Source organism: Perca flavescens, chromosome 4, assembly GCF_004354835.1.
Source record: "Perca flavescens isolate YP-PL-M2 chromosome 4, PFLA_1.0, whole genome shotgun sequence".
Lineage (NCBI taxonomy): Eukaryota > Metazoa > Chordata > Actinopteri > Perciformes > Percidae > Perca > Perca flavescens.
Genome location: NC_041334.1, coordinates 18,628,883 through 18,650,023, shown reverse-complemented (window position 1 = coordinate 18,650,023; position 21,141 = coordinate 18,628,883). Strand labels below are relative to the sequence as shown.

The window sequence follows — 21,141 nt, the reverse complement described above, 5'->3', positions numbered from 1 at the left end:
AGGGCAACACGCAGCATCAGCAACAAGCATCTTAAGGTGTGACAGTTTAAAATGTTTAACTGCATTCTTGCCACAGCTGCATCTGATTGAGGCTCAACAACAATATGGCACCTAAGCCTAAACATGGTATGTTTAGATATAATCTCACTCTGTGTCAAAGGCCCTGGTCATAAGAAGCCTTGACAATTAGTAACCACTGACGCTGGATTTAAATATAATCAATGTTTATAATACGCTAGAAAGAGATTAATGGCTTTTCTGTTCAAAAAGCATACAGTATAAGCAGAGAAGAATAAAAAATGCAATAAAAATGATGAATCTCTGAGTTCTGACATAATTACACTGTGTGAACCATCGTCTTCACAACAAATAAGTGGTCACCCATTGTATTGAGTGTCCTTGACAGGGGGTTTACATCCATAACTCCCACAACCGGAGCTGTGATTTCTCTATTCCAGTTTGTTTTTTGACCATGCTGTCCAGCTAAAATGAAAACACCTACAAATGAAAACAGCCTTCACGAAACTGCACGAACCCAAAAAAAAAAAAAAAAAAAAAGAGTTTGGACATGAGAAATTTACATAAAAATCCAATGAAAGGACTTTCAGATGTTGAGCGAACAGGGATAAGGTTATTTAAATACTGCTAGATTGAAGGATAATATTCTAATCAATGTATTCCTTTGTATAATAATGTAAACCTTCTGTAAAAATAGCAGCTTGTCACCATTACAACTTTACAGTATTTTATGAGTTAGGGTTAGAGTGTGTGTGATCTGTGTAGATTTCTACCTACAGTACTGTACAAAATACATTTTGGCAACTCAATTCTGAGGTAAATGTATCATGAAAAATAGGCAAAGAACTAAAACCTCACATATCAATATTTCATCTGTGCAGTGTGCACCAAATATTAACCCTAACCCACATAACTAAATGTTTTCCAGATGACTGTGTGGAGTGTAAAAACATTAAGATTAATACTGTTCCTATGATTTGGCAGACTATATCTTTCTGTGTCTCCATCTTTATGGTGAACAAAATGTAAAAAAGAACAAAAACTTCAAGTCTAATAGTGGCTAAACATAAACATTCATATAGAGCAACAGCTTCTCTCACTGTTTTACTATTCAGTAACAATGGTTGTGCACCTGGCTTCACCAGAGCAAAAGCAAACGTGAAAAACGTAACTGGGCCTGTGAGGATAACGAGCCTTCTTATTTTGGGAATACACAAAGAGGTAATCTTTGCCCCGAGATGTCAACATAATTGGCATTCACAGCTGTTGATTTACTTCAAGAGAGATGTGTCATGTTGACGTGGTCAACAATGGGGCTGCAGGCCTGTTTGATGGAGGATAACAATGCTGAATGGAGCTTTTTAGGGAGGCATTAGCTCTGTCCCAATTCAGGGGCCTGCCTTCAGAGGTTAATTTGAGATTTGATTTCTCGCCTAAAATAATCTCAGAACTGAATTTAATGCTAAAATAGCAGACGAAATGTGTAAAAGAAACGTACAGTAGTTGGCCTGATTCTTTGCTGCTTTCCTCTTTTTTTTTTACATTTTAAACTGCACACACACTTTTCATGAGATTAAAAGCTATATGGAACTAAATAACTGGCGTTTGTATCGTGGTCCTGTTCAGAGATACATGCCAGCCACAGCCACGACCAAATACTCAGCTGCTGAACCACATGAAGAACACGTCAATGGCTTATTGCTTACAATAACACTACTTCAACGTTATCTTTGAATTTCATCAAACAATCTGTAATTCAATCCATGTACTGGTCCACATTCAAGGTAACCAAGTGTTTTTGCAATCATCACATTCAGCAGCAACACATCAAGAGACACATCTGTTTCATTCTTCAGTACCTTTTCACTTGTCAGTGCTTTCACATTAAAAAAGCAGCATCATTGTGCTGTCCAATCTGGCAAACAGAGGGTTACACTTTTTTTTTGTTTTTTGACACAGCACAGCTGGAGACATCCAACATCAAATTCAGGTCAGGCGGTCATCTTACATAGCTTCTATGGCTAATATATATATAACTAATGAGTGCAGCTTGTGTGTCAAAAAGCTTGTTCATGACGTAAATTGTTACATGAGCATGAGCACATTAATGCTTTCTCCTATTTAGGTGCAGTAATATGTTGTTGTTTTTTGTCTGAGAGCTATCAACATTGACATATTTTGGTGCCTTAAACATTATAATATCAGTTTACCTTGGGATATTTTCCAAGTAACTAATACACTTTGTTGTGATATAGTATGCATGAAGAACACATCCATGTGAATGCTTTTGACATCCAACTTTAAATGTATAATATGTAGGAGGTATCGCTTACTGTTTCTTACCTTTCAAGGAACTGTTGTAACAGCTATACAAACAAAACACTTCCTTAATAAACATATAAGTTGGCAATCTATAAATAAGATATTTGTATAATATTATAATTTGTAGTTACTTCAACGCTGGGCTTTTGTAATTCCTTATTATCAGGTTGCTCAAATAAGTCCCTTAGGACTCTCCAATTGATCCAGAAGGCTGCAGCCCATGAGTGACAAGAACTAGGAAGAGAGATCATATTTCTCCCGTATTAGGTTCTCTGCATTGGCTTCCTGCAAAATCCAGAATGGAATTGAAATCCTTCTCCTGACCTACAAAGCTCTTAATGGTCAGTCACCATCATATCTTAAAGAGCTCATAGCACCCAGAATGCAGAGCTACTTGTGGTTAGAATGGGAGCCAGAGCCTTCAGCTATCAGGCTCCCAGTTTCGGTCCGGGAGGCAAACACCGTCTCCACATTTAAGAATAAGCTTAAAACTCCTCTTTGATAAAGTTTGTAGTTAGGGTTGGCTCAGGTTTGCCTTGGAACAGCAATTAGTTATGCTACTATAGTTTTAGACTGCCAGGGGACTCTACACACAGAGCTCCTCTCTCCTTTCTCTGAGATAACTTCTGTTATGATATGACACTATAAATAGAATCAAATTGAATTTAACAAAGTCATCTACTAATATAATATTTGTATAATATTATAATTTGTAGACTAAGTCATATACAAATTATTCTCTTTGCAAGGCTGGGGAAGAGAGAAATACTGCTCTCTGCAGTACACGCCACATAAATTAGGATATGGTATCAAGATGAACATGGATACTGAACACTCTTTGGTTCACAGCTGAACTTCACAAAACATTTCCCACATTTATCAAACCAAAAACTGATAATAATTTTTACCTGTACCCATTTTTTTATTCTGACTCTTATTAATATTATATGACAACTTTAGAACATTGTTGTGTGTTATGATGCCAATGTAATGCAGAAATAACACTAATAACAACTGTTATCGCTCCAAATGGCTGCTGAAGTCAGTCAAACCTTTCTGTTGTATCTCATTCGCTGATGATGACAAAATATCAATGTAACACCCTCCGTAAATGTGATTGTAGCGTGTGCCTTTATTACAACACACTTACAATTGTTGATTGCTTTTGCCGTCAAAGAAGAAAGCTCATTTTGGTTAATGGCCAGTGATTTTGGAGGAAAATAAAATACTTGATTCAAATATATGTAAGAAAACCTACACTTTACATTTAACATCTGAGGAACTCTGGCTGCATATAAATTGATATTTAAAAGTGAGGTGAAGAGGGAGGCACAATACTATATCCCGGAGCTGCATTTGAGACCATAATGGAAAACATAAACATGCTGTGTATTGTTTATAATGTCATGTAGGAATATGCACCCCTAAGGACTTATACACAGGCATTGAAACATGCACGCACATGTAATTTTATATCAATTTGGAATTTGTTTGGACAAAACGGAACAATCAAAAGTTTCCTTGTTTCTCTTTCTGTTTTATGCACTTCATTTCATTTTCCCTATACGGTCAAATTAACCTTGACTGTCCTCTCAGAAACTGTACCAGTTCCACTCGTCATCTGTATCCTCCTTCACAGCACACTGAAGGTTATTAGTGCAGTTTCTTTACCTTTCTCTGAGCTAAACCCCTGCCAGCTGTGTAGTGAGATAAGGGCCAAGTATCTAAAAATAACCTGCTCATTCGGGGTACAGAGCATTGCGTGTCATTCATGGTTTTCCTTTGTGCCCCGATACAAACATCTTGAGATAGCATTTTGGAAACTGTATAAGATAGCATCACATCTTCTGTCAACCTTTTCTTATTAATTTGACATTCACTCACTTCCTTTTCGCCTTCCGCCTACTACTCACTTGCCTCTTTATTCACCTCTATCTCTTTCCATTTCCTCCCACTATCCTATTACATTCATTTTATATCATATATCACTTCTTCTATGCCTTTGTTCTTTTTGACTTTCCCTAACTCTACATTTCACATCATCTCCATTCACTCCTCCTCACTTTGTCGACCTTACCATTCCTCATTCAATCACACAAACGCACCCCCCCCCCCCACACACACACACACACACACACACACACACACACACATCTCAGACTCTGTGCTTCGCTCCAAGGCCACTCTCCTAACAGCCCGTTACTACTTCTTCTAAGGGTGATGTCAAACATTAGACTGAAAAATGTCATGGACAACTTCAGATATCTGTAAAGCAGGCAACCAAACAGCTTTAACTTTATGCTACCAAACAACATGACGTAAAAAGCAGCATGTTTAAAAAGGTGCTAAATGTGTAAATTTGTGGTTTCTTGAAATACAATTTCCTGTTGTTTCTTTTCACAAAAAAAAAGTTGCCAAACACACAACGGCAGATCCGTCTCTGTGTTTGATGTGGAAAGCAAGAAGAAAGATCAAAGTAACTAACAGCTCTTGATTACAGCAGAAAGACTTCAGCAGGTAAGCTGACATGAAACAAAATCCAACCCATTTGCAATAAATGTCAAGGCTGCTAGTCTTCTCGCCATTAGTTTTGTTTAGATGACAGAATCAGAATTCAAAAGGACCACTAAGTAATTTGTTAGGGTAAAAAAGAACATTACCGGTTTATTATAAGCTCTTTTTTTCCCCCTTTCTTTTACAAAGCACAGTCTGATAGCCGCCATGTCAGACTACGTGAAGAGAACATACTGCACTGGTTTAAGCTGCTGGTGTTTACTGTACAGGCTGCATTGTTATCAGTGTTTTGTTATCGAAAGTCCGGTATGAAAAACAATCATTATACCTTACTGGCACAAGGAGAGTCCTAAACAATTAGGGCTAGAAAGCAAAAAAGAGATGAAAGAAAAAAAATTGGAGTCAAGTGACAGCAGAAAATAAGAGTGAACAGTTCGGCCTTTTCAAGCTGGATTGCTCTGAAGATGGATAAAGGATTGTTCAGTGATGCAGGAATTGTTTTTGAGATGAATGGGAACATAAAAGCATTCACTAAATGAAATAAAAACTTCCTAAGTTATTAAACCGATGGTGTGAAACATCAACTTTTTAGGTGACAAGGAAAAAAACCTTCAGAGAAGATTTACTGGCAAATCAGTTGGTGTAATTTAACTTTAATTAAGTTGCAATTTAACTATTTCCATAAACAGTAGTTTTAAAGCTGCACTAATAAATATATTTATAGTAACATTGTATATGACTGGCACTTTTACGTGTTCTGGCACTTTTACGTGTACTGCTGTACGTGTTCATTAAATATGCATTGTCCTTAAATAAATAAATAAAAATAAATGACTATGTATGATGTTTAAGGTGTCACTGGTAGTGACAAAGCCCTTAAAACAAATTATCATCCAAGTCTACAGTTCCATTAGTGTAAGAAAACTTTTTTAGCATCTCCAGCTCATTGTTTAGGTTTTATGGTCCACAACTTTACTGTTTTGGTTGAGCTTACTGCTCTCATCAGCATTGTTTCCCATCACAGAAGGCAGCTCTGTTAAACCCACTGTGCGTTACCTGCCAAGCACCAAACATCAGACTGATAAAGTTAGCGACTAGCTAGTGAACATAGTCGGGCATTCAATAGCCCGACTAAAAGAGCCAGATGTTCTCCCTCAGGAGTTGGTAGAGATCAAAACAGAGCGAAATGGAGAGTGAATATTGGACTTGCATTCACCAGGTGACCAGAAGCACAATTCCAAATAAATGCTTATGTTGCTTCATGTCTGCTGAATATGTAAATGCAAACATGTTCACTATAGCAACTTTATAAGGTTATAATGTCAGTTTGGTGTTTACAGTGTGTTCTGCTGCCCCCAAGTGGTGAAAAATCAAGAAATAGTGCTTAAAAGCTATAGTGCTTAGTTTCTGTCTCCCCCATGAGGAATTCTAAGTAATGACAACAAAACTGTCAACGCATCCACATGATACAAGCCTTCCGTGATTGCGCACTGCCCCCAAACCTCATCCACAGTTCCTAGTAGCCAAGGAGGACACGGAGGATTAAAAAAACATGATGAACTCTTCAGAAGAGGTAATTATCTTCGCTCGATTTTCTGTGCGTGAAAGTTGCCAGACAACACAATCTTCTGAAACTAGCCATACTGAGAAATACAGAGAGTTTTGTGGAGCTGATAGTCTTAATTAGCTTAGTATCAACTAATTTGGCAATGGCTTGAATGTAACGGACGTTCATGATTATAAAAAAGTTACGCACTAAAGCTTAAAGGAAGATTAAAGTTTATTGAAACCTACGGCACCTGTCAATGATGAGGTTTCATAATAGGGCAAGATAACAGTACAAAGCTGATATGAACCGGCTAGTTTGTATGACGGGTTGTCCAAACACATCGGAAGGCAACAGTGTTTAAACCGGATCCGAACAGTGATATGCAAAAGTGAGTGTGAACGTCTGGTCGTCTGCTTTGGGAAAGTTACAGAAATGGTTGGACACAGAAGCCCCTTATCCGACGTTGGGAAGATGTTGGAGGAGGGAGTTTTAAAAGCTATTTGACCATCTGACAAGCCCTTCTGACCGAGTATAATGGTGCCTCAAGGCATTGATTGTACGTCTATATTTGAATACAGAAAATGCTCCATAAGATGAGTAGAGTTTATGTTGGAATGCTCTATTATATTGCTTTAATGAAATGCGTGTGTGGTATTTCATTGATTTTTGTAAGTCAAAACCTCCCCTACACACCAGGGGAAAATTGCTATAAAAAGAGGATGATACCACTTTTGTGGTCTTCTAAGGAATAATTGTTTGCCATTATACATCAGCCTAAGAGGCTGAACTGAGGCCAGAGAATTATGAGAGTTCCTGTGCCCTGTATCTGAGCTACTGCTGGGGTGTGTCAGTGTGACTGATACTCCTGTGCCTATATCATGGTTCATGCAGCGGTGTCTGCTTTGACATGTGCATGTTGTGCTGCTGCTCAACCCAAAACAATTACCTGATGACACTACAGATGCAGGTTACTGCCTTATCAGTGGATTTATCTTGTTTACTGCATCAAACTAGAGGTCAGCACGCAGTATGAATGTGCATGTTCGAGAAATGTGTGTGTGAACACATGGTATACTGGGATGAAGCTTTGGTCATTTTACCACACCATTAATAGGGAGGGAGGGAGAGAGAGAGAGAGAGAGAGAGAGAGAGAGAGAGAGAGAGAGAGAGAGAGAGAGAGAGAGAGAGAGAGAGAGAGAACAGAGGTTTTTAAGCTTTCCAGACACCACTATCCTTTGCAAGTTTAATTCTTTTTAAATGAGTTTAGGTGTTAAATGAACCTGTGTTGGAGCTAAATTAAATTCCACAACTAACATTAGAAAGGTTTCTATTAAAGATCCTTGGCTCCAAGAGCATCTTGGCCCGATAAAGGCAGGAATATTTCTAATTTCCTACAAGCTGCACTCATTTTGACCCCAGTGGCTCAGCAAAGCAGCCAACTAGCCCATTAATTATATCTGAAAATATGGTGCAATAGAAAAAGACCACAATATGCAACCTCTGATAATTTGTGTGAAGGAACATTCTTACTTACAAAGTTCTGTCTCAGCGTGGGGCAAAGATTCTGAATTATTAACATGTATGTATCACAATGTCAATTCATTCTGGATTGACATTGAAAGTCTTTACTTCTGTTACCAATTATCCATTAGTAACTGTAATCACAACACATCCAACACACAAATCCTAGGAAAATAGAAAATTATTTACATATCAAGGAAGGAAATCAGGGGAGGAGGCCTCGGGGAAGACCCAGGACTAGGTGGAGGGATTATATCTCCAACCTGGCCTGGGAACGCCTCGGGATCCCCCAGTCGGAGCTGGTTAATGTTGCTCGGGAAAGGGAAGTTTGGGGTCCCCTGCTGGAACTGCTCCCCCCGCGACCCGACACCGGATAAGCGGACGAAGATGGATGGATGGAAGGAAATCAGAAGGCAAAAACCAATCAATACATTTTTTTCTCGCACACTGCGATATATTTTAATCAAAAAAGGCAAAGGACACTTTAGATATTACATGTATGCTTTAAAAACTAAAAAACTCAAACAAACTTTTGATTTAACTCCCAACATGAGATGCTTTGTTCTACCCAGTGTTAATTAATCCTTTTACACAGAGCCGGGTACCGAGCTAAGAATGCAGTTAAGAATACCTTTCATCAAAACCAGGCCTGAGATTATAGCTTCCTTTGTTGTCACCAAACTCACTGCTCCAGATTTTCTTATTGTAGTTCCACAGTCAACATGGAGACCAGTGATCAAGTCAGACAATTAACCTAATTCACTAAAATATTAATGAGGAACACAAACTTGAAGACACAGAACTTAGCTTATCAGTTGTTGAAAGAGGCCAGTTGCCAAAGGTTCAAACAAACAACAGCAATGTTGATGCATGGTATACTTTTGAATGCATTAAATTCATACATTGTGCTGAAATGGTTTGTCAATTGACATTAACTAAAACCACAATCATTTTTGTAATCAATTTAGGCCAAATGCCAAAAAGTCCCAGCTTGTCAAATGTAAAGTTTTGTTGCTTTTTTCAGTTTCATTTTCATTTCATGCTGTAAATGCATTTTGATTTTGAATGGTGGTTTAAATAAAAAAACCATATACTGTCTTTTTTTTTTTTTTTTTTTTTTTTTTTTTACTATTTCTGAACATTTTGTTGAACATTGATGAAGATTGATTAAAGTGCTCATATTATGCTTTTTGGCATTTTCCCTTTGTGTTATATATCTTTTCTGTGCACGTTATAGGTTTCCAAAGTGAAAAAGCCCAAAGTCCACCATAAGGGACTTTGGATCTCCAACAGAAAACACTGTTCACAAACTGCTCCAAACAGCTCTATTGTAGTCCAGCCTTTACTTCTGTGACGAACGTGCCATCACTTTGTAACATATGTTATAATGCTTGCTAGCGTGGCACGCCCTCATACTCTGCTTCTGACTGGGTAGTAGTCCTTACCTAGCTACTGCACATGTGCGACTCCCAAGAAAGATGGAACAGAAGTGTGATGCCACACTCTGTAGCTAAAACAGAGAGCTCAACACACAGGGTGAAAAGAGGAGCTGCAGCGATGTGCAGTACAACACAAATATGGTGTTTTTTGAAAATTCAACCATGTAAACCTATTCTGATATAACCTCTGAATACAATTATGAACCTGAAAATGAGCATAATATGAACACTTTAAATGGTTATTAATCCAAAACAGACTTGGACAAGGTTCTGGAAGAGGTCCTCCAAATTACATGACACTTCAAAGTGCTTTTCTAAACTGACACCTCTATCAGCAGGAACACATTATATCTTTGTCCCTTCCAAAACTCTAAACAAATTACTACAACAACATCACATTAATTCCTGCTTTGTCACTGGTGGACAAGGGTCATAATTGCAAACACCGCTTGGCACTTAAATGTAAAACATGTCGGTTTTAGGAATTTGATAAAATAATTGATACATTTTTTGTCTCTTCTGTTGATGTGTTAAGGGAGACCTATTATGCTTTTTTGGTTTAAGGACAGAGACAGCCGGAGACTGAATGAAACAGAAATAAAATACAAGTATGAACCTGAAAACGAGGATAATAGGTCTCCTTTAACACATACAGTATATGACCGTAGCAGACATGGGCAGATGACAGAATTTACATAATTTAGACACTTGTCACAGTATAATTTGAACTCAATGGATTCACTGAAAAATTCATTGCTAGATTAGTCAATTATAAAAATGATCATTAGTTGCTGCATGTGCATACATGAGTAGTGTAGTTCATGAATGTGGACACTGTAACAACACTGAAGCAAGAATCAAGTTTTGTTTTGCCTCCTCGCTTCACTTCGCCAATTCCTCATTGTATCGACCAACCCTGCACCACAGAGTTCTTATAAACTTGCACGACTCGTCTGACCTCCCTCTCCTCTCTCCTTTGGCCCCTAGGCCCAGGCCACAGTGTCTAATAGAGATGTTGAGCAGAGAACGCAGAGGGGAGCAAGCTAAAAGTCTCTCTGAAGAAAGAAGCAGATTATATATAGCCACTGATTAAGGCAGAGATGGGAACATGACCTACATGCATAACAACATTTTCTCTCACTCTCTGCTACAGAACAAGCCTCTGTCCAGGACCAGGACTCTACAACTGGGAGAATCACTCTAATTATAACACCAGAGTCAGATTTCAATGCACACCTCATTAATATTTCTATCATTATTGGGTTAATAATGTTTTTTTTAAGGTGTGGAAGACTTGGGAGAGCCAGTGGCATGCCAGCAAACCTTCGCTTCCAGTGCACCTGTCATGCAGGTAAAAAAACACGCTCTCATCCATTGTGTCTGTATGTATCTTGTATCAGATTATAGTTAAAACAGATAACTCCCTGTCACACGCAGGGCATGTTCTCAAAATAGCTGTTCCCCTGGGAGACTCATGGGGGATGAGGGGAGGAAGGAGGGAGAGAAAGAGAGAGGGCTTTCTCTTTCTTCATCAATCTTTTGGATCCCGTCCCACAGATGCCAATGGCCGCTATTCTGGCTGGCTCAGCGGCGGAGCGCCGAGCACTGGCAGGCAGCCGCAGGGAGCGCACCTTGCTGAGATTTAATCCAGATTCTTTCATCAGTCACCTGGGGTTGATTTAACACCCCTTTTCCTGGACAGTGAAAGTGGCTGATTATACAGCCAGTCAGTCCCCCCCCCCTCATCTCCCTCAGCTTCAGCCCATTACCCAGAACTGCTGCGCTGCACTGCCTGGGCTCACGCCGACACAGAGAGGACGCAGAGAAGCCGGTCATAAAGGCGAGACAAGATCAAAGGCAATAACTTATATTTTTCTATCCTACTGGCATATAACAATTTTCTGTTTTCAGGAGTTATTCGTTTGTTTGTTTGTTTATGTATGTGTTTGCTTCTGCCAGAGGACGCATTTGGACACAAATTATGGACTACACACCAATTCGATGACTGCTTCTCTAACTACCTTGCTGAGGAGTTGGTGTGCAGCCTGTCACCTTTAACTCTTCATCCAACTGCTCAGTGTCTGTTTCTTCTTGTTCTTATTATAATATTATGTCATATGTAATATTATTTATTATGTTGTATATGTCTTGTTTTGTAAGCATTTTTGAGCATTTGTGACTGCTTCACAATAAAAGCCACCTTGTGTTTTGCCACCCGAAGGCAGTTTGTAAAGAGTATCAAAAATGGGGCTTAATTTCATGAAAATCTTATTTTAACTTCATAACAATACTAATCTATATCCACGACGTTCCACTTCCGGGATTGCTCCGTTGTCGGCGGAAATTGCACAACTAAAACACGTCTTTGAACGTACACAGTTTCCACCAAAAAAAGTTCCTTCCTGAGGCTATTTTGCAGAGGCACCGTTGCGCTTAGCACTGCCCAAGACGATTGTGATTGGTTTAAAGAAATGCCAATAAACCAGAGCACGTTTTTCTCCCAACCCGGAATGCTGTATGGACTCGCCAGACCCTCCTCCGCAGCACTGTGGAGGAAGGTCCATGTTATTAGTGACCTCATCACATGTCCCTTCAGCATGTGAACAGATCGACAGGCGACAGTACTTGCATTTGTAATTATGCACAGATTAGCCTCTCTTACAGCACATTAAAGAGGAGGTTCGGGGTGCACCTAATGCACTAAGCACCAGTATCTGAATTTATTTTTAGATTTTACATTTTAGATATCTGATCGGGTACAAAAATATGTCTACCAACATCTGCTGCCTTCATCATTTCCCATAAAGGTAGTAGACCTGTGTCGCTGTATAGAGAGAACATGTTAAATTTACACATTCACAACATGAATTTTCATCATATTCTATTGAAAATGTGATGATGTATTTAAAGCATTTTAAATAATGTTTCTTAAAGACGAGTGCCTTGGGTTCTTCCTTGATGTCTACTGGACTCACAAAATTATATTGTGAGCCTTGAACATGCCTCAATTGATAGTTTTCCACATTGTATTTGACTGTCCTTGGTTAGCTATGAGGAGCACTTCTCCCGGAGCTGTGGACTGGTGCTGCTGCCTATTGTGTATCGGACATAATGGCTGCACACTTAAACACGTTGTTCAGGGTTCATAATTTACATAATGCTTTCACCTTGGCATTTCTATCCTTTTGTATGTGCGATACAATAGATCTGCTTATAACTATTTCAAAAAACACGAACACACACACTGTAGCACAGGTAAGGTTGGTAAAGTAGCCTGTTAAGCCTGTAAAAAAGGCCATAGTAACACTTGCTCTCCCTCCCGAGATGATCGACCAATCAGTGACGAGAGTCATCGCTTTGATCTCCTGCCAATCACTCACGCTCAGGCAGGAGAGGGGCACAGACCGCAGCAGCTGTGAAACGGACTTTTCTTTCTCTTTTCTTTCTACTTTTCGGACTTGTTGAAATGATGTGTGTAGCCCAGAACGCAAGTCTAAACTATCCCATAGCTTGCTAAATGGTCACAGAACCACATCCAACTTATGTTCAAGTCATGAATAAATCTTCCTGGATCCCAAGTCAGACACCTCTGGTTTTAGTTCTTACCGCACACCCTACAGCGGGCCAGTATTCCAGTAGCCAGTTTGCAGTAGTTTTTTCAAAGCCCTTAGAGAGACTAATAGAGCTATTCTTGTCCAGAGATCCATGCATGACTTTTCTTTTGGTTTCTTCCTTTGTGAAAGTTTGAGGTCTGCCTGCCAAACATGCCACTCACATCAAGGAAACTAAACATACTTTGTTTGAAAAAAAGTCACCAGGTCACAACATTAGGTATCTTGTAATGGGTCAAAAGCGGTGGAGCGGCCAACACACACGCCTAGCCAGTATTCTCAGCAGATCACTCTCAATAATGAACACAGCAGAAAATAAAGAGCTTTTGACACAATATTAACAGGTTTTAAAGCTCTCAAGTCTGTGGTCCTTTTTAGAGTATATCTGTAAAAATAGTATAGAGTATTTTTTTGGCAATGTAGATCGTCATTATTAGTTACAGTATAGGTTCACATTTTTCAAGCCTACATTAAAGTTACAATCCCTAAGATTTCAATCCTGGTAAGCAATTCAAATCCGCCACTGACAAACAAAAAGTACTAGTATACAGAGAGGTATTTACAAAATGTAAATGTATTGAATGGCTATAGCAGAAAAAGTGACAACCATTAATAGTATCAGAAATGGGCTTGAATTTATAAAAATCTTAAGGTTTTTAACTTTAAAACAATACTAATATGACCATTATGTACATGGAGTTATTGGATGCCATAATTATTCCAACGGTCCATAGTGGCTGTGATGAGATTTATTCCGAACACAATATCAGTGTAAGTTAGACAAATCAAGTATACATCTTCCAAAGTGAAATTCTGTTTTTTGTGTTTCCACAGACAGCATTTCCTTGCTGGGCTGCAGTGGCGGGAAAACATAAAGGATGGTTGTATTAAAAACACTGAATATTCACAGCTTCTCAAATGCTGCTTGAAAATCTTTGGTTTTGGACTTCTGGGCAAAAACAAAAAAAACAAAGTGACAACTACAGCTCTGGGGAATGGTGATGAGCAAATATCACTATTCTCTAAATGTTATACACCGATTAATTAATCATAAAACAAGTCTAACTGAAACCCCTTTTGCAATGCAAACCTGAAATTATCTAGACATTACTTGGCAGAGCTTTATGTGAGAACTAATCTAATGGCGGAAACCAGCAAGCTCCCCAGTACGAAGTCTGTGTAATCTCTGATTGAGCGCAAAGTGTGAGAATTCACAGCAAGCGAGTTGGCATTGTCGATCATGTTTTATGTGGCTCACGCAAAGCCGGAAGAAAACAAACATTAGAGGGTAAAGAAGAAGGCTAATTTACACGAAGACGGCAACGAAAAATGTCTACATGTAAAGACAAAAAGATTCAGGAACTTCTGTTAGTAAGGGCTGGCACCGAAATCGTCAGATAAATTCAAGGAATAAGAGACTTGGTTGTTAAATTACAAACGGCTCCTTGACCGTGGTGCAATCCGCGTCATGTCCTGTCACTGTCTACCCAGGCGCCAACCCCCGTCTATACAAAACAGAGTATTTATTAATCTCAGTGAGTTTGTGTGAAAGAGGGGAATCATAACAAAGGTAACAGAGGAGAGCTCATAGGAACACAGGCACAGGCTCCAGGCACACAGCAGAGAGATCCAACTTTATAATGCAGTTAAATGAATTCTTCACACAGTATTTTCACACTGAATAACTAGGCCATAAATATAATAAGCTTCTGGTGTGGCCCAAATTATAAAAAAGAAATACAGAAAACAACTACAACTATTATTTTCTCTGTAAAACAATTAAACTGAACCACTTATAGGAAGAAGTTTTAACATTTAAATGTCACAAGGATGCAGAGGTAGAAAAATGCTAAAGATTTGTTAGTTTATTGGACAATTATGAATAATTAACCAATCATAACACATGTTTCCAACATCAGTATAATTGTAATCATAATGGTTCAACCCTGATCTGTGTCTCGGGTTAGGCTACATGTTGTGCATCATTTTCTCAAAAGGCTAAAATTGAAAGGGATTTGTTTTCTAAAGCAAAATATTTATTAATAAAAGATCCACATTAATTGTGTCCTTAGTGCACACACAGATCTGTGTAGTATCTGGGCATCTTTTGTATTCAATGACCGTCCTTATTTGGCGAGCTCTAAGTGAGGCAAACAAAATGCCACGAGTATTTGTGCTGGTAGATAAATGCCACACTTCAGCCCATTACTCACACTGGCAGCCCCAAATAAGCTGTAGCGTACTGAAGTATGTGGGCTGGCTGTCTTAATGATCATTTGAAATTTAAAGTGGTTTTCATAAATTATTTAAATTTCTCAAAAAAAAAAAAAAAAAAATCACAAAAATGCATCTATTAACATCTGAAACGATTTTTTTTGGTGTATTTAACAAATACAAATACAGTTTAGCAATAGGAGAGATACAGGATGCTTACAGTGGGTACATGTGTATGTATTACCTGTTTGTGTTTGTGTGTGTGTGTGTGTGTGTGTGTGTGTGTGTGTGTGTGTGTGTGTGTGTGTGTGTCAGTGCGTCAGTGCGTGTGCATATGTCTACTACTCACCCCAACGTCGTCATGGTGACAATAGTATACCAGAAGGAAGCTGGGATGCTGGTGAACTTGGTGGAGCTGGAGCCCTTCTCTGCGTAGAACATGACCGTGGCGAAGATGATGATGGCCATGGTGAGTGAGAAGAGGAGGAAGCCAAGCTCTGAAGCACAACTCTTCAGTGTATAACCCAGGATCCGCAGGCCCTGCGAGTGACGGGAGAACTTGAAGATACGAAACACTCGAAACACGCGCAGCGTCACAAAGGCGCCGCTCACGTCCTCGTTGTTGGACATCACCAGGCCGATGTAGTACGGCAAGATGGCCACCACATCGATGATGCTCATCACTGAACGCATGAAAAGGTAGCGGCTAGGCGCGGCAAACAGGCGCATCAGATACTCCACTGTAAATATCATGACGCAGGCGGTGTCCATGCAAAAGAATGCCACCGTGTAGCGTTCACCACATGGCATGTCTTTCTGGTTGGCCGTGGAACCACAGGGCACCGTCTCCACAACATTTGTGATTACCGAGATGGCGATGAAGAAACCAGTGACATAGTAGAAGACCAGGGCCATGGTGGAGGTGTGGGGGTTCTCAAAGGCCCGCCACATGGTCTCCCTGAAGTTCATGTGGGGCAGCTTCATGTCCTTGTTCTCCTCCTGATCATCCTGCAGCCGCTCTATATTCTCCCTCTTTCTGTCCTTGTACTCTTCGTAGCAGCAGTCGCCGATGATCTCAGGGATGATGCCAAAAAAGATCAACTCCTCATCGTAGGCTGAGATGCACTGTTGGCGGGGGTAGTGAAGCTTCCCTGTCCGGTAGAAGTTGAGGATGCTCCTGAAGGCATCAGGGTCTCGGTCAAAGAAGTACTCCTTGATGTCCTCATTGTAAAAGAAGTCTTTTTCAGAGCTGCCCAGCAGGGTGTCAGGGTAGCGGTCCAGAGTGGTTCTCCAGGTCTGAAAGCGACGGCCGCTGACATTGAGAATGATCAGCTCGTCCTGTCTCTTACTGTTGTCCGTCGGTGAAACAGGCATGGGGCAGTTGGCAACAGGCATCCAGCCAATGGCTGCTGCCCTGGCAAAAGGGAGCCACGCTGCTGTCGCCATCGTGAAGCAGAGTCTTCAAAGTAGTCCTCCTCACCTTCAGAGTCCAACTGACATCTGAGGGAGAAATGCCAACAAACAAAAGGAAACATAAAGCTGAAAACAGCAGCACACTAAATGATCCACCGAATGATCAGTGTTCGCCATCATAGCACCAAAAGAGGCCAGCATGAAGCTGATGACATTTTGAAATCCAAATGAGTTTTTCTTTCTATTAAATTTCCAGTCACTATCCACTCCTGCTTTCAGTCCAAATCCACCCCAAATATCATCCAATTTCGATGACAAAGCTGATATATGGCAAACAATATGGCAAGAAGTAAAGCACAACTAGATAGGCAACACACAGGTAAAGGCGGAGTCTAGTCAGTCAGTTCAGCACACAACCTCAACGTAAAGTTTGTACAAAATGTGTATTTCTACTGATATCTACAGCCTGCATAGCCTGTTTCAACTGTGACTAATTTTTTGAGTTGCATTTGTAAACCAGATGACTTCTTCATTGGACCTGAGCTCATATTGGCTTCAGACATTAATAACTGTACAGGTAGATGTAGGCTACAGTGATGCAGTGAATCAGTTAACTAACAGCATCAGCAGCATCAGTAAATACACAAGCACAAACATGAGCTGAGCAGCATCATTAACGGACCGACAGGGAGACCACTGACTGTCAGGGACTGAAACAAACCTGTTGCATCGGAATAAGGAGGTGACTGCTCCGGATCTATCTACGTGGATATATTACATCCTTTTTCGGTGGGTTAATTTAAATGTTTAAAACAGCCTATAAGTGACCTGAAATCGTTTTTGAAATAACCTACATCACGTCAGTTAATTTTTCATTTGAATTAAATGTTTACACATATCTAAAAACATTCAAAACGTGGCAAGCCCTAAATTTTGTACACTGAAAATATTTTACCCATGCACTAGCTGACTAACTTCAACTCGAAATGCATATGTTCACCTAACATATGCTACTTTTGAAACGCACCTCAACATATTCTCAGACAGAGAATGAGTGAATGGAGTGGAATGGAGCAAACGCATTAAGACACTCACCGATAAAAGTGGAGGGAGGAATAAAAAAAACAGAATCAGACTTTCTGTAAAGACCGAGTCCCCGGTTAACAAGTGAGAGAAGAAGAGCTCGGGTCCATTCAGCGGGATAAAGCAGCGAGCTACACCTCTCCTCGTTGGTCGGCACTCGGCAGACTCCGGCACCGAGCAGAGCGCCAAAACGCGTCTGATGAGGCAGAATTAACCAGACTGTGGGACCACAAGACTCAGAAGAAACGGTTTGTAGCAGGATTTGTAAACGTCTAACGGATGTATTTATTTATTTATTTTTTACATCCTGGCTTCGTTATTTTCCCGTCAGTGTGTGGAAAGGGAAATGTGATGGAGAGGAGCAGCGCGCCTTCTTTTTCTCCAGCATAAAGTACCGTGCGCGTCTCTCTCACTGTGCCAGCTGTGTCATCAGCCCTCCTTCCCTCGCCTCACTTTACCATCATATGTGCTATTGACAGAACAGTCACAGAACAGACAGACAGAACAGACCCCACCCCACTTGAATATTATAGTAACTTCAGTACCAAAAGGGTGCAGAGTTACTGCTTGTAAACTATTACTTTATGAAGGATAACAATTTGTCCCTCATATTTAACATTATTTCCATTTTAAGGCTTTTAACATGACCGGACTGAAGTTCTTAAGGGGCTCAGGGCAAAAAGTGAGCTGCTGGGCCCCCAATAACCCCCCATTCTGTGCAACATGTACAGTTTTTGTCTAGGTTAGAATGCTATATTGGTTAGAATAAAAGAAGACCGTAATTATAGCCTGTTATTTAAAGTTGATTTGGCAGAAGGCCCAAAGCAGACCTTCCTTTATTTTTAAAGTCTTGTTTCTGAGGCCAGACAGTGCTGTAGTAATGTGAAGTGAGGATTGAGTGGGTGATCAGTATAATTTGCTGTGCTACGCCACGATTGCTCTGCTGTTGAGGTCTGAGAGGTCGGGTGCATGGAAGCTAATCATTTTGAAGGCTATTAACAAACAATGTCTACCTCGAATATAATACAACCCTCACTTTTTCAAATGTAATATCCAGAAAAAGAATATTGTCTTTCATTAATAAAATGGAAATAATTATGGCCTTAAAACTAGATTGCAAAACAGTGAGGTCCTGTTTAGATTAGATAATAATGCAAGACTCACTTTGAGGCCCTTATCATTTCATTTATCTTATTTCTTGCAAATTAATAACCATCTGATCTGGAAAGAAAATTAATCCCTACCAACTTTTTCCAGAGTTTGAGCTCAACTGCAACATTGTAATTAGTAAGAGATACTTTTAAAACTTTTTTTTTTTGTATGAACAGCTAGCCACAAAGAGTCTTATACAAGTGCTAAGTATAATTATTAAACCAGTACTAAAAGACTCCATCCGCCATCATTTTTCTCAAACAAGCCTTCATCATCAAATTCGAGCAAAGCTGAGTGGGTGTCAAAGGAAGCCCTATAGAGCCTCATCATCAGAGAGAAAGCCCCACTGCCTCTCCCTCCTATCTCACACTTTAATCCCAGGCAGCATGGTCTGTACATAGGCCCCTCGGGGGCCTGCTGTGGCTGGATGAGGAGGCTCTTTGAATGGGTGGCCTTGTGTGTGGCCATTAGAAGAGAGACAGAAGCAAAGTGAGAGACAGAAAGGCAAAGAGAGAGTGAGACTGTGGGGCCTGGGTGTTAAGACAGATAGGCTATTGATGGACTCCAGTACATTCAGATGTTCAGATGAAGTTCTGGCATATCGTGTGAAATATTCATGAATTGACTCTTTGAAATTTTTTTAAGCAGCAGGGAGTCTTACACAAAGAGGCTTGCTTTTTTTCATCCTTGGTCTTTCAGCGCTGTTGAGTCTAAGAATGAAACTATTTTTAGGTATGTTTTTCTCTTTTTTCCCCTTTAAAACTGTGTATTTGTTCTGCTGTGTACCACTTTTTCAGTAAGCACTGAATATACTTGATGCATGGACCCACTGATACCATATCATCAATGAAGAAATCTGAAGATACAAATGTATACAATTACCGAGGATATCTTTAGTTACATCACTGCCTTCCCTGCGTACACACATTTAATATAAATAATAATGTATACAGATAAAAGTAATATGAAATGATACAGTTTAGATTTTTGACATTTCCATCATGGTCTTCATTCATTGTCTTGTGATTTTAATGTATCACCTAAATCTGCCAAATGCCTATATAATACTGTCTTTGCTGTGGATCATTTTCCCACTCTTACTCTTTTTTTCTGACATGTTCAAACCTCTGAGGTGGCACTTTAACTTTAGAGAAGAACATTGGATGTTATCCATCTCATACTTTGCATGAGATAGTGGCAGTAGGGGCTTTCATTTAAGAAAAAAGGAGGGTATCTTTAGAGAATAAATATGGGAAAAATAGAGAGAGAGACCAAAATGCTTTCCAGAGAGGGAAACTGATATGCAAATAACCAACCAAATAATTATGTCAACCATTTTTCAAATGTAATGTAAACGCCTAAAATGAGGATGTGACGTTACGTCACGGACTAAGGTCCCTAAAGCTCGATTAATTTCAAAATGACAGTTCACTTTTGACTCAAACAAACACATCACATTGATCTGATTTTAACTTTTTTTCTAAACTTAACTTAGCAGTTTTTGTGCCTAAACATAACCAAACTGTGATAGTTTTACAACATTAACGTGTTTAAAATTGCAATCTTTACGTTCAAAACCGTGGCCAATGTTCTCTGATGGAAATGCTCCTGTGGGTTCTATTAGAGGATAGGAATAAACAACCCATATTGGAGGACTTGTTGTTTCTTAAGTACTTGCTAAACCATCAACTTGCCAACTTTTTCTCAAGCTATATTTCCTCAAGTGTGAAAAATTATTTTGCGTATGGTTTTTCAGTGTATTTAAATGTTAAGTCTTATTTAGCTAAAATTTCCACTGATAAAATAGGCAAGCAAATAAAAGTTTATGTTCTATCATACATCATCCAAATATGCAGTGATAAGGCCAAATGTAATCTTTGCAGGGCGTTGGCATTTCAGTCACTGTTATTATGTATTTAAATCTTACACAGCAATTGGGATCATTTCTGTAATAATTCATCATCCAATTTCTGCTGATCAGAGCTGAAGCAACAGCTGAGATTTTAAGGTGTTTTCATCTGGCTGTCCTGCACCTGTGGTCGCTGCATGCTAATTGGATGAAAGCCAAATTTTATGAATTATAGCCCCCTACACACAGACCAACTCCATTAGAGTACAGATCTTCTTCTACAGGCTTCATCTGCTGCCATTTATGTGAGCCGTTTCTCATTTTGACTGAGGCATTTGAATTAGATTAGATCTCTACATCTACATCTAGATCTTGTATCTTATATTTAGTTTGATCATCATTGTGTTATTAGCGTTATGTCCAGCCTCCTATTCTTTATGGTTTTCATGGTCATAT

At 39.5% G+C, this 21,141-nt stretch overlaps 1 protein-coding gene across 1 annotated transcript in view; it reads right to left on the bottom strand.

Moving 5' to 3' along the window:
* Positions 1-21,141, bottom strand: part of LOC114554578 (potassium voltage-gated channel subfamily D member 3) — a 143,952-nt gene that overhangs the window by 63,673 nt on the left and 59,138 nt on the right. Inside the window, exon 2 of the mRNA XM_028576502.1 lies at positions 15,538-16,688. Within this exon, the coding sequence (XP_028432303.1) occupies positions 15,538-16,634 (1,097 nt within the window). The 5' untranslated portion in view covers positions 16,635-16,688. The remainder of the gene's footprint in view (positions 1-15,537; positions 16,689-21,141) is intronic.